The sequence below is a fragment of the Globicephala melas genome, chromosome 3, assembly GCF_963455315.2.
Source record: "Globicephala melas chromosome 3, mGloMel1.2, whole genome shotgun sequence".
Taxonomy (NCBI): Eukaryota; Metazoa; Chordata; class Mammalia; order Artiodactyla; family Delphinidae; genus Globicephala; species Globicephala melas.
The window spans coordinates 122,667,427-122,680,261 of NC_083316.1; the positions used below are offsets into that span (position 1 = coordinate 122,667,427).

Sequence of the window (12,835 nt, forward strand, 5' to 3'; positions counted from 1 at the left end):
ATGCTTCCTCAACGCCACCCCTTGGTTTTCCTCTTACCTCCCTGGCAGCTCATCCTCAGTCTCTTGTAAAAGGCTGCCCCTTGCTCCCCCCAGGCCCCCTGGCAAATGCTGACGTGCCCTTGGCCTCCATCCTGGACTCTCCACTCCTCTGCATTTACATCTTCTCTCCTAAGTGACTTCACCTTGTCCCATGGCTTTAAAGACCACGAGATGCTCATGACTCCTAAATTTCTATCTCCAGCCCAGATCTGCCCCCTGACTTCCAGACTCAGGTATCCATGTGTTACCAGGCTTCTCTGACTGTGCGTATCATAGGCATCTCAATCCGGACACATCCAAAAGAGACGTGTGTTTGGTCTTTCCACACCAAACCTGTTCCTTCCTGAGTCTTTTCATCAGTATGTGTTACCACTATACCCTCGGCAGCTCAAAACCAAAACCTAAGTTTTCTCAGAATCCTCCCTCTCTGTCACCTCTCCACTTTCAGCCTCTCAGCAAGTCCTCTTAGCCTTACCGCCTCAGTAGACTCTGTGTCTGTCCACTTATCACGCCATCACTACCCACCCCAGCCCCGGTCAGAGCCACTATCATTTCCTCCCAGACCGTGGCAAGGACCTCCTAACTGGTCCCAGAGCTTCTTGGCCTGTTAACCCTTATAGCAAATTAAGACCATAAACAGAGTATTCACTTGCCTGCTTAGAACTGTCTACTAGCTTCCATCACACTTAGAATGAAATCCAGGCTCTCTGCCCTGGTCTGCAAAGCTCTCCATGATCTGGCCCCAGCCTGCCTCTTCGGCGTCACCCTCCACCCTGTTTCCCAGCTCACCAAGCTCCATCCACTGGTCTTTTTTCTCTTCTTTGAACACACACGCTTGTCCCTATGTCAAGGTCTTCCTACTTTGATATTATCTCTCTGTTTGGCTCCTTTTGACAATGCGGGTCTCAGTTCAAAGGCTTTCCCTCACCACCCTGGCTACTCGTTAACCCTTTTAATTTTCTTATAGCTTTTATCAGTGTCAGAAATTATCTCACTCATTTGTGTACTAGTATATATTTTCTTTCCTCCCTTCACGCTAGGATGTAAGCTCCCTGAAGGCAGGAATGAGTGGATGTTGAATAAATCTTAGTTGAGCAAGTGATTTCTGGAGTCCTCGTTAAGAGGCACAAGTCTGGATCAAACCCCAGGTGTCACTTGTTCTTTGGTGGCCGCGGAGTATCATTCCTCCTCTTAGCTAGTTTCCTCATCTGTAAAATGTGACAGATACTAGGATGCCCCCCATAGCGTTGTCAGGACCTTGGCTTACTTTCTGGATATAGTAAACGTCACAGAAGTTCCCTGTGATTACGGCTGCTGACATGACTACATCACGACTGCTTTTCCCCCGTTCCTGCTCTTAGACACGTTTGGAAGGGAAGTAAGAGAGCATCATCTTCACGACCATAACACACACGGAGCTCTTCTCAGTGCCTGGGCCAGGCACTGTTCTAAGGCTTCATGGTGTCTTCTCATTTAATCCTCCCATGCCCCCTAATAAGGTAAGTGCCGCTACTAGTCATATCTTATAGGTGAGCAAATTCAGACACAGAGAGGTTAAGTAACCCAGTTAAGATCACCCAGTTAGGCCGCGGACAGAGACTGATAGCGGACACCATGTTGATTTTCCTTCCCTATCTTGGCCCTTCTCTGAAGTCACTCACTACTGTCAGTTTAGTTTGACAGAAGGGAAGAAACAAAGCAGACATGCTCTGGGTTGTGCTTACAGGGAACGCTATAGACTGAATGACTGTGTCCCCTGAAATTCGTATGCTGAAACCTAATCCCCAGTGTGATGGTATTTGGAGAAGGGGGTTTGGGGAGGTGATTAGGTCATGAGAGTGGAGCTCTCATGAATGGGATTAGTGACCTTACGAAAAAGAGACTCCAAGGCTCCCTCACATCCTGCTGCCATGCAAGGACACAGCGAGGGAAGATGGCCATCTATGGACCAAGAAGCTGGTCTTCACCACACACTGGATCTGCTGGTGTCTTATCTTGGGCTTCGCAGCTTCCAGAAATAAGTGTTTGTTGTTTAAGCCATCCAGTCTGTGGTATTTGATTATAGCAGCCCGAATGGGCTAAGACAGGAAATATCATCCTGGGCTCCCCACCCCCTGGCCCGCCCCAGTACCTAAGACAGGTGCTGTCAACGGTGTGTGTAGCGGGAATCTCCTCTTTCTACACTTGCAGTACCCAGCGGGCTCTCCTGTTATCCACCAAGCTTCTCCCAATTATAGAAGTAAAACTACAACCTTGAGAATCTGGAAAATAGGAAAGCTGCCCGAATTTTGCTGCCCTGACACCATCCCTTTCATGAAGAGCCCCAGTCTTTGTCTACACGTATTCTTCTTCACACTGCTGAATTCAGGGTGGGCTTGTAACCTTGCGTGCTGCTTTCACGTTTATCATAGGCATTTCCCCACCTGCTCCATCTTTAACTGTTCACAGGGAGTTGGCAGGTTACATCTCTATGGACCTTCACAGGAACCTCTTTCTCTAGTCCCACTTCCATTTGAGGGTTCCAATGGCTACTTTTCTTTTTCTTAAAATTTTTTTTTAAAAAATTATTTATTTATTTTAATTGGAGTATAATTGATTTACAAGATTGTTAGTTTCAGGTGTATAGCAAAGTGATTCAGTTATATATATATGTATGTACATATACATATATATACTTTCAGATTCTTTTCCATTATAGGTTGTTATAAGATATCGTATATAGTTCCCTGTGCTATACAGTAGGTCCTTGTTGTTTATCTACTTCATATATAGTGGTATGTATCTGGTAATCCCATACTCCTAACCTGCTGCTTTCCTTTCATGCTGTAAAAACAAACTACTTATTCAAGACCCCCTCCCCTTATGAGTGGTTTTTGAATAGGAAACAGGCTTCTTAGCACCTCATCGCCTCTAAAATCAGTTTAAGTCCTCTTTGTTCAGAGAGCAAGTATGTTTCGGCACCACGGGAAAGTATCCAGGCACCGTCACCATAAAACACATGGAGATCACGGGGGAGGTGCAGAGGCTCCACGTACAGGTTTTTATTGCCCCTGTCCTCTGTCCCCCACCACGTTCAATAAGAGTCACACACACTGTGTGCTCACGACAGGTCAGGGGCTGTACTAAGAGCTGGTCCATGACCACTTTTCACCCTTACCACCTGGAGGAAAGGATCAGCATTGGCGCCTTGCCCAGGCTGCCTGCAACGAGCGGGCCTGGGACCCACACCTGGAGCTGTCAGCTCCAGGGACTGTGCTCTGGATGACTTTCAGGTCTTCTATTACAGGCTGAATTGTGTTCCCCCTCCCCAAATTCTTATGTTGAAGTACTAATCCTCAGTGCCTCAGAATGTAACCATATTTGGAGGTAGGGTCTTTAAAGAGGTAATTAAATTAAAAACTGAGGTCATGAGGGTGGAGCCTAATCCAATATGATGAGTGTCTTCATAAGAAGGGCAGTTCTGAACACAGACAGGTGCAGAGAGAAGATGATGTGAAGACACAGGGAGGGGGTGGTCACCAGCAAGCGAAGGAGAGAGGCCTGGAAGAGATCCTTTCTTCACAGCCTTCGGATGAAACGAACCCTATTGATACCTTGGTCTAGGACTTCTAGCCTCCAGAACAGGGAGACAGTAAGATTTTGTTTTTCTAAGCCCCCCAGTTCATGGTATTTTGTTATAGCAACTCTAGTAAATGAAAACACCTTCTTTCATCTGTCTCTTCCCACCTGCCTGCTCTTCTACCGCAGTTGTTCAGTGAAGCCCCATTTGTAGCTGGGTTGGCAATGCAGGGGTTTGGTAAAATAAAGCCCCTGTCCTTATGGAGATTACATTCTAGTCAGGGAGACAGAGGAAGAAAACAAACATCTATAGCTGAGTACTAAGAAATACATAAAGAAATAAAATAGGCTGATGCAGTAGAAATAGGGTGCAGATGGGGGGAAAAGAGAAGTCCTCTCTGAGGAGGTGATATTTTCCCAGAGACCTACAAAATGAGAGCAGTCTAAACAAGGGAGGGCCTGGTGGGAGAGCATTCCAGGGAGGGGAAGAGCCTGTGCAAAGGGCCTGAGGCACAAAGGGCTTGGTGTGTTGAAGGCACAGGAAGCAGACCAGTGTGGCCAGACTACAGGGAACTGAGAATGGGAAGGTGGACAGGGACCAGATTCCTGTGGGTCTTGGAAAGGAGTTTAGATCTAATTTCTCTCTCATTCCCTTGGTTGTCATTCATCACACCTGGCCAGTTTCTTCACTCAACTCCCGGTACTCACGCATTAAAAGGGAACAGCAAGATTCAGGCCAGACGCTGCTGCTGCCATCAACACCCTATTGTTTCAGCCATTAGAATCTCAAACTGCAGATACAACCCTTGTCATTACCGCCAGAAGCGATAGAAAAAAAACTGAGAGATGAGGAAGAGAATCATCCTTTCCAACCCCTGCTGAGTATGCAGAGCGAGGGACGTATGGAAATTAACATATGCAGCTCTGATAACACGGAACTCCTCGGCATTTTGATTAAACATTGATGGTTGTTAAAGACCCTCCTTCTCGGAGTTCATCTCCGAAAGCCAATGTTGCTTTTCATTTTGAACTCTGGTGAACTGTCTCCATTCCGTTCGCACACCCCGGCTGAACCGTGGTCGACGGAAGGCTGGTGTTGGAGGAGGATGGAGAAAATCAATATGAAATGTCAGGTGCGGGGTCAGATTGAACTTGTTTTCCCAGCTGGCGGGAGCTCGGGCCGCTGCCGCTGCAGCAGCCAAACAAAGGGAGATGCACACTGACGAAGGTCGGCACTTTGGACAAGTCAGGAAAATGAATTTCGTTCGCTTCTTAATTAGATTAGGAGGCTGGTGGCTGGCAATTCAGAGCACTGCTGGTGTCGGGATAGGGCGTGGGGAGGCAGGGGTCTGCAGGTGGCCAGCTAGCTCCCAGCCTCCCTAGGGACTGTCCCCTGGGCTCTACTTCTCAAGGGCTGTGTGGGACCAAGGCTGCAGGGAGAAGCAGCCCCCAGGGGGTTCCTGGGTGAGAGGGCTTGATGACCCTTCCCAATATTTTCCCCAGGGAACATCTTAGTCTTTAGGTAGCATCTCGGTGGACACTGCCTTGCGGTATAAGGTCCTTGTCACATCCCCTCACGACACCACAAGACTCTTTTTCGTACCACTTACTACAGTCACAATGTCATTATCTATCTGTGATTCTCTGATGAATGCGTCTTTCCTCCTTAGACAGTGTGATAGTTCATCTTATGCATCAATTTGACTGGACCATGGGGTGCCCAGATATTTCATCAGACATTATCCTGGGGGTTTAGGAGGGTATTTTTGAATGAATTTAACATTTAAATTAACAGACTGAGTAAAGCAGATTGTCCTCCCTAATGTGGGTGGGCCTCATCCAATCAGTTGAAGGCCCGAATAGAACAAAAGGCTGACCCTCCTCCCAACAAGAAGGAATTCTCCTGTGTGACTCCTTCGAGCTGGGACATCAATTTTTTTCCTGCCTTCGCGCTTGAACTGGACCATCAGATCTTCCTGGGTCAAGAGTCTGCTGGCCTTTGGACTAAAACTACCTCATTGGCTCTCCTGCAGCCCCACTGAAGATCCTGGGACTTGTCAGCCTCTGTGATTGCATGACCTTAATTGTTATGAATACTTATAACAAGTCTTTCACATTTATATATACATACACACGTGTATGTGTATGTGTGTGTGTATATATATGCATATGTGTATATATATGATATATATATATATCTCCTATTGGTGCTGTTCTTCTGAAGACCCTCACTAGTATAGACCTTGAGCTCTAAGAGGGAAGAAAGCAGATCTGGTTTTGCTCACCATTGTGTCCCCAGAGTCTGGTACAGTACCTGACATATAGTATGTGCTCAACAAGTACTAATTAAATAAATGACTAATGGGGCTTGTGGACATGGAGTAAAGGTTGGAGGTTCAGGCCTCTTAGAGCTGCAGGTCTGGAAGCAGGGGGTACTCAGGAGGCGTAACTGTGGTAACTGCTGCTGCCGTTCACTGTCTCCTGTGTGCCTGGCAGAGGGTTAGGCTCTTATACACTTGAGGACAGTTACTCCTTGGGAACAGCCAGCCCTATGAGACGGTCTTTATTATATTATTTCTATGTTCAGAGGAGGAACTTGGGATTCAGAGGGATTCAAAACTTCATTGGGGGTCACACAGCTGCTGAGCGACAGAGCTGCGTTCTGATTCCAAAGCTTCTTCTCTAAACAATTCTAGTTCCGGAAATGCCTAAGGTCTTATCCTTTTTCCATCTTGAGTTCAGAGTTCACCAAGCCTCCCAGGCAGCTTCCTCCTCACTATCCAGCCCTGCTGTGGGTCTGTCTGACCCCAGAGCCCAGGCTGGTGTCTGCCACTTTGGATTGTGAACACACCGGGCTTCTCGTGCCATCTCTGGCATCCACTTTGGGTTGGTGGCCCCTCAAGCCCGGTCAGACAGCTAATGTCACCTCCCACACAGCATGTCCCAGACTGGTCCTCAACCGTTCACTCTCCTTCAGTATGGCTTCTTATTAGTCCGCAATCCACATGCCATTTATGTCAACTCTCAGGCATAAATTTATTTATTGAATCAATATTTACTGAGCACCTGTTTGTGTGTCAGTCCTTTGTGATACAATGTGAGCAAAACAGATTCAGTTCTTGTCCTCAGAGAGTTTACAGTCTAGAGGGGAAGGATATTGAACAAGTAATATCCACGTGTGACGAACACCAATCTCTAATATCGCTTTACATCCCCACAGTTATTTTGAAAGAAAAATGTTTCTTTTTCCCTTTCCTTTCTTTCAATTTCCATAGCTACCATCCGTTTTTTTATTATTTTTTATTGGGGTATAGTTGATTTACAATGTTGTGTTAGTTTCAGGTGGTCAGCAAAGTGAGTCTGTTATACATATACATATATCCACTCTTTTTAAGATTCTTTTCCCACATAGGCCATTACAGAGTATTGAGTAGAGTTCCCTGTGCTACCATTCTTACCTAGGTTATGAATTTCCATTGTATTGAGACTAAAGCAAAACCTTCTAATTCTCCTATGTTTCTTCCCACCACCACTGTGTTAATCTTCCATAAAACATAAATTCTATAGCTCTGTTCTCCAGCCAAATGATCTGCAATTGCTCTCCACATATTGGAGCTGTGCTTCTCAAACTGAGGCACATGTACGCATCCTTGGAGGTCAGCAAGGAGGACGATATAGGGGTGCACCATGTGGTATAGGAAGCCGTAGATAAATGCTGCATCTTTTGGAAATGTCGATTTTGCTTGAAATTTGGGGATGGGTAGAAATGTAATATTTAAATGAAATGGAAAGTAGTCATTTTATGGGAGTAAAATACAAAATCCATGTGAAATTTTAAGATGACAAAATAAGACTTCAAAGAAAATCCACCATGGTCAGCACCTCCCCTGGAGCCTCAGGCCTCTGACAGGCATGTGCAGTTTTGCCTTTGCTGAGAGGCCGGGCCACCCAGAGCACATCAGAGAGGCTGGATTGCCTTTTGGTGCCCTTCCTGCAGAGCAGCCAGGCTCACAGCCTGGGTCTGGGAGTGCTGTACTTGGTGGAAAAGTTTAAGAAGGACTGGCTACCATAGGAGCCAGACTCTGAGTATAGAGCAGGTACTCAATGAATGAATGAATGAATGAATGGATGCAGGCATAACTTCTGATTCTGACCTTCAACGACTGACTTGATATAAACCATCATCCCTATTTGACCTCTTTTCCTCCATATTCCCCTTTTAACCCAAGCCCAACACTTCTTGCTCTTTAAAGGTTTCATGTCATTTCCTAACTTCAGGCTTTTGCCCATTCTTGTGTGTACAACCCCAAACACCCTTCTCTCTAAGGTCCTACCTAACCAATTCCTACTTGTGCTTCAGCACTACCACTCAGCCTCTGCCTCCCCTGTAGGGTCTACCTCCAGTGGGTCTCTCCCCACTTCCCCAAATATCCCAACTCCTAATCGTCTCTACCACTCATTTGGGTGTCCTGGGTATATCTTGCCTCCCCAGCCAAACGTGAAATTCCTTGAGTGTTAGGAGATGTCTTACCCTTTCCACTGTACCCCTCAGAGTGCTTAATAGTAATGGATACATCATAGATACAAGAAGATCATGCTGAAGGATTGCCAATGAATTTTAGTCTAGATCTGTGATTCTCAGCTGGGAGCAATTTTCACCCCAGGATACATCACAATGTCTGGAGACATTTTTGGTTGTCATAACTGGCCTTTGCTGCCTGCATCTAGTGTGCAGAGGCTGGGGATTCTGCTAAACATCCTACGATGCATAGGACAGCTACCTCCCCCAAAGAAAGGATCGGGTGCCCCCAATTCAATAGTGCATCGTTAAGAAATCCTTGCGTACGTTATCGAATCTTCCTAACCTCTTTTCTTGACTCTTTGTTCTCCCAGACAGAACCCAGCCTCCATCCTTCTGCCTTCAGTCTAAGCAACTTCTCCAGAAAATAATTCCAATCGGTCCCCTGGTTACTCTAGGGGCTGTTCACTGACTTTGAGAGAAAATTCAAGTCCATTATCATGGCCATTATGACCAGTCGCCTACCTTCCTCCTGAACTCCAAGTCATTCCCTATATGCCAGCCATATCAGTCACCCTACAGTTCCAAAAGTGTTATGACCTTTCATGCCTCAGCACCTTTGCACGTGCTAATCCCTCTGCCTTGAACATTTCCCCCTTTTTGGCTTATAAGTAAGTACTGCTCAAAGACCAATACCAGCACAGACACCAGCAAACATCGATAAAGCATCTATCATGGGTCAGGTACTATTTCAGGTGCTAGGGAAACAGCAGTGAACAAAACAAAGTAAGTCCACACCCTCAAGGAGCCAACAGTATAGATCGGTACTCTTCAAGAGAACCTTCTGCAATGAAGGAAATCTTAAATCACCACTGTCCAATATGGTAGCTACTAGCTACACAATGGCGATTGAGTACTGGAAATGTGGATCATCTGAATTGAAATCTCCTGGAAGCGTAAAGCACACTTAGTATGAAACAACTCATTAACAATTCTCAATAGTTATCTCATCTAATCCCCATGACACACCCATGAGGTGGATGTTATCATCTTACCCATTTTACATATGAGAAAACTGAGGCTCAGAAAGGTAAAGGAAAGTTGGACAAAGTCAGGCAGCTAATAAGGGGTGAAGACTGCCTTTGACCTGGGTCTGTATGACTCTGGAATCCACACAGTCTACATCCCCCTACACTAGACATACCAGCTCTCCTGTGCAATACTCCTCACGGCCAATGAGCAAACAGAAATGATCCAAATGACCCAGATATTCACACCTCTCCTAGCCATACACCTGCACAGAGAGTCATCACATCGCTCAGGTCCCATAGGAATTAAAATCGAAAGCTGAGGCTGTGGGAGAGAAAGGTCTTCACTCCCGGCTGTCCAGGCTGTAGTGGCAGAGCGGCACCCGGCAGAAGGTGCTGGCCAGACAAACAGCTCTCATGGCTCCTCTAGGCACCTTTACTCTGGGGAGTTCTGTCTTCTCGAAAACCTCCCTGCTAGCTCCAGGCCCCTTCTGGCTACCACAGCTGACTCTTGCCTCACCCGCTTACATCGGTCTTAGCCTTGGGTCCCCAAGCACTCAGCCCCCACTAGTTCGGAGGTGCTTTGCTCAGTCAACGCCCTGAAAACTCCAGTGTCATCCCAGGGCCTGTCAGCCTGGTGGACTTTATCCCATCCCTTCTCTCTGAAGCCCTTCCCTGGTGCCCACTAGAATCACTGGGCCTTCTAGGGTGCTGGTTCCCAAAGCCTCACTCTCTCCAAGAAGCCACTAACCCTTTCCCCCAGCTGCTATTTTTTTTTAAAGTTGAGGTATAATTGACATATAACATTATATTAGTTTTAGGTGAATAGCATAATGATTTGATACATGTATATATTGCAAAATAACCACCACAATGAGTTTAGTTAACATCCATCACCATGCATAGTGACAATTTTTTTTTTTTTATGATGAGAACGTTTAAGACCTATTCTCTTAAGAACTTTCAAATACACAATACAGTGCTAACTTAGTGTCCCCAGCTGCTATTCTTGATTCCTGTATATTCTCAGCCTTCCACACTGTCCGGCAAGTCCAGTTAACTCTACTGCCAAGATCTGTCCAGAACCCGTCCACTCCTCTCCATTTTCACACCCTGCCCTCATCCAGGTCACCCGCATCTCCTGCCTGGATATCGCAACCATCCCCTAACTGGTCCCCCCCACTTCTACTCTGCAGGTTCATTCTCCCCAAAGCAGCAAGAGGAATCTTAAAACATAATTCAGATCATGTCACAATGTTACATGACAGGGTTCATGTCTTGTTCATCTCTGTATTCCATAGCCGGAAGCCAATGTTTGTGGGATTGGACGTGAGGTTTCCTCTTTATCAAAATACCAAACGTGGAACTGACTCCCGGGTCAGGCCAACACGTGTAGTTTCTTTACTCCCAGTGTGTCTGAGGTGGGAAAGGAGATCAAATCCCTCCAGGCCCTCCCCCTTCTCCTCCCACATGTCAGGGGCCAGTGGCGCATCCCTGCCACGAGCCCTGGGCTGCTGGCTACTCACATTTGGTGTGCCTGTCACACAGGGCCGACGCCCGCATGTCACACAGCCGGATTGTCCCTTTGCTGCTGCTGTACACGAAGGTGTTGCAGTGATGGGGGTGGAACTCGGCCGCTGTGATCACCTCTGTGAGCTCCTCCATGTTGGCTGGCTTGATGTCGACGATATCTGGCACAGACGAGTCAAGGAGGGGACCAGGAGAACGGGGAGCCTTGGGGGTAACGGTAGCATCACCGCCTTATTTTACCGTACCGTGTTAGCAACGAGCACACACGGGGGATCCTCATCATAACTCTGTGAGCAAATAGGCAGGTATTAGTGGTCCCGGGCAGATGAGGCCCAGGGTTACCCAGTGGCCATAGGTAGCACTAGAACTCAGGTCTCCCTGGCTCCTTATCAGGATTTCATCCCTCATAACATGTGGATGCCCCATCCCATCAAAGTTACCTGCTCATGCAATCATGCTAAAATGTATCAAGTGGCAAAGGTTTTCATTTCTCATTTTACAACAGCGGTTAAGAAACCAGCCCCATGCCAACTAAATAATCCAATATATTCCAACTAAATAATCCAATATATTCCAACTAAATAATCCAACATATTTGAATCTTTATCTGAACTCCTGGGCTGATACATGATATCTAGGACAGACTGCAAATCCTCTTCCATGAAATCCTTTCAATGTTTTAAAATCATATGTTTTTAAATAATATGTCGATAATAATAATAATAGCTGCTACCATTTATTGAGCACTGACTGTAGGTCAGTCACTGTGCAAAAGCATATCATGTACTTTATTTCATTTAATCCTTATAACAGCTCTATTAGCAGCACTTTCTTACCCCCATTATTTCAAGGGGGGAAACGGAGGCTCAGCGTGTGTAAGTAACTTGCCCCAAGTCACAGGGCTAAAGAGTGGCAGTACTAGGATTTTATCCCAGGTGCAAGATTTGTACCCTTTAGTAATTACGCAAAATTTCTCTTATTGAAGATATACAGGACCTCAAGTCTCTGTAAGCTGTGATTCGCTTTAGAGCTTATGTGGGAGTTTAAGCATTCAAACGAAGCCATCCAATTGTACAGCATAACAGTTTGAGCCTCCAATGGAATATACCGTTAGTTTTATCATTGGGTTTTTTCCTCCTCAGTATTTTCCTTTCTGATCAAGAATTATTATACCTCTATTTTTAAAGACCACATCCTTGTGTACTGAAATGAAACATTTGGCCTTTCATCTATGACGGTGACCCAGTGGAAACAAACGTCTTCAGTGGGAGTGAGTTTGGGCTGATCCCTTCCCACCTCTACTGAGAGCTCGGGAGACCTGGGTCCAGGTACGGTGGTACCTGGCTGGGGCTGAGGTGCTGTTCAAGGACCCAGCAACTTCCTGCAAAGGACAGGCCTTGTGATGTGGATGTTGTGAACCAAAATGATTCTCACTTTTGAGTCACATTTGTGATTTCGCCCCACCTGTATGTCACTAGGTAGCATTTTTTAACTTAACATTTTTTCTCCACATCAACTTAAATCGACTCACTTTTTTCTTTACTTAGCCTTGTCTAAGCAGTAATCCAATATTCATAAAATCATGGGTTTAATGAGCTAGTTACATTTTAAATAATATTCCGTACCTAAGATAAATGCTTTTAACCATTAAAATGAACGTATTTATGTCTGTGCCAGGAGCTTATATATCACATTTTGGAAAACACTGCATTGAATCAACAAGCAGTAACTTGACACAGATAATGCTATTAGACTGGGTTAGATAAAAGTCTCCTATGCTTTTCATGAAGTTGGGAACATAATCTCCTCCTTAGAATTTAAATGAGGTACGAGTAATTCTACTGCTATTTTTAGTCACGTTAGCGCTAACAAAGCAGTCATCTATTATCAAACATCACCCATGCTCCGGCATGTCATCTGGTGCAATAATGGCTTTATATTTGGTTGTGCCTCTTTCCCTTTCAATTACCTCTTATAAATCCTGTTGGGTTTTTTTCCTAAAATTAGCTTGAGACAACTAACATTTCATCTTACTACAATTCCCCTCACAAATCCAGATGCAAATATTTCTTGGGTCTCCAGAGCATGTGGGTTCCTTTGATTCACAAAATACTACCTTTCAACTCAACTGCTACCAGAGTTATAAATATTATTGCAGTTA

General features: G+C 45.6%; 1 protein-coding gene across 5 annotated transcripts in view; it reads right to left on the bottom strand.

Annotated features, from left to right (window-relative positions):
* Window positions 1-12,835, bottom strand: part of PPP2R2B (protein phosphatase 2 regulatory subunit Bbeta) — a 455,567-nt gene that overhangs the window by 38,033 nt on the left and 404,699 nt on the right. For all 5 annotated transcript variants that reach the window (XM_060296398.1, XM_060296401.1, XM_060296400.1 and 2 more), the window contains one exon: window positions 10,671-10,835. In XM_060296398.1, coding sequence (XP_060152381.1) covers window positions 10,671-10,835 — 165 coding nt within the window. The remainder of the gene's footprint in view (window positions 1-10,670; window positions 10,836-12,835) is intronic.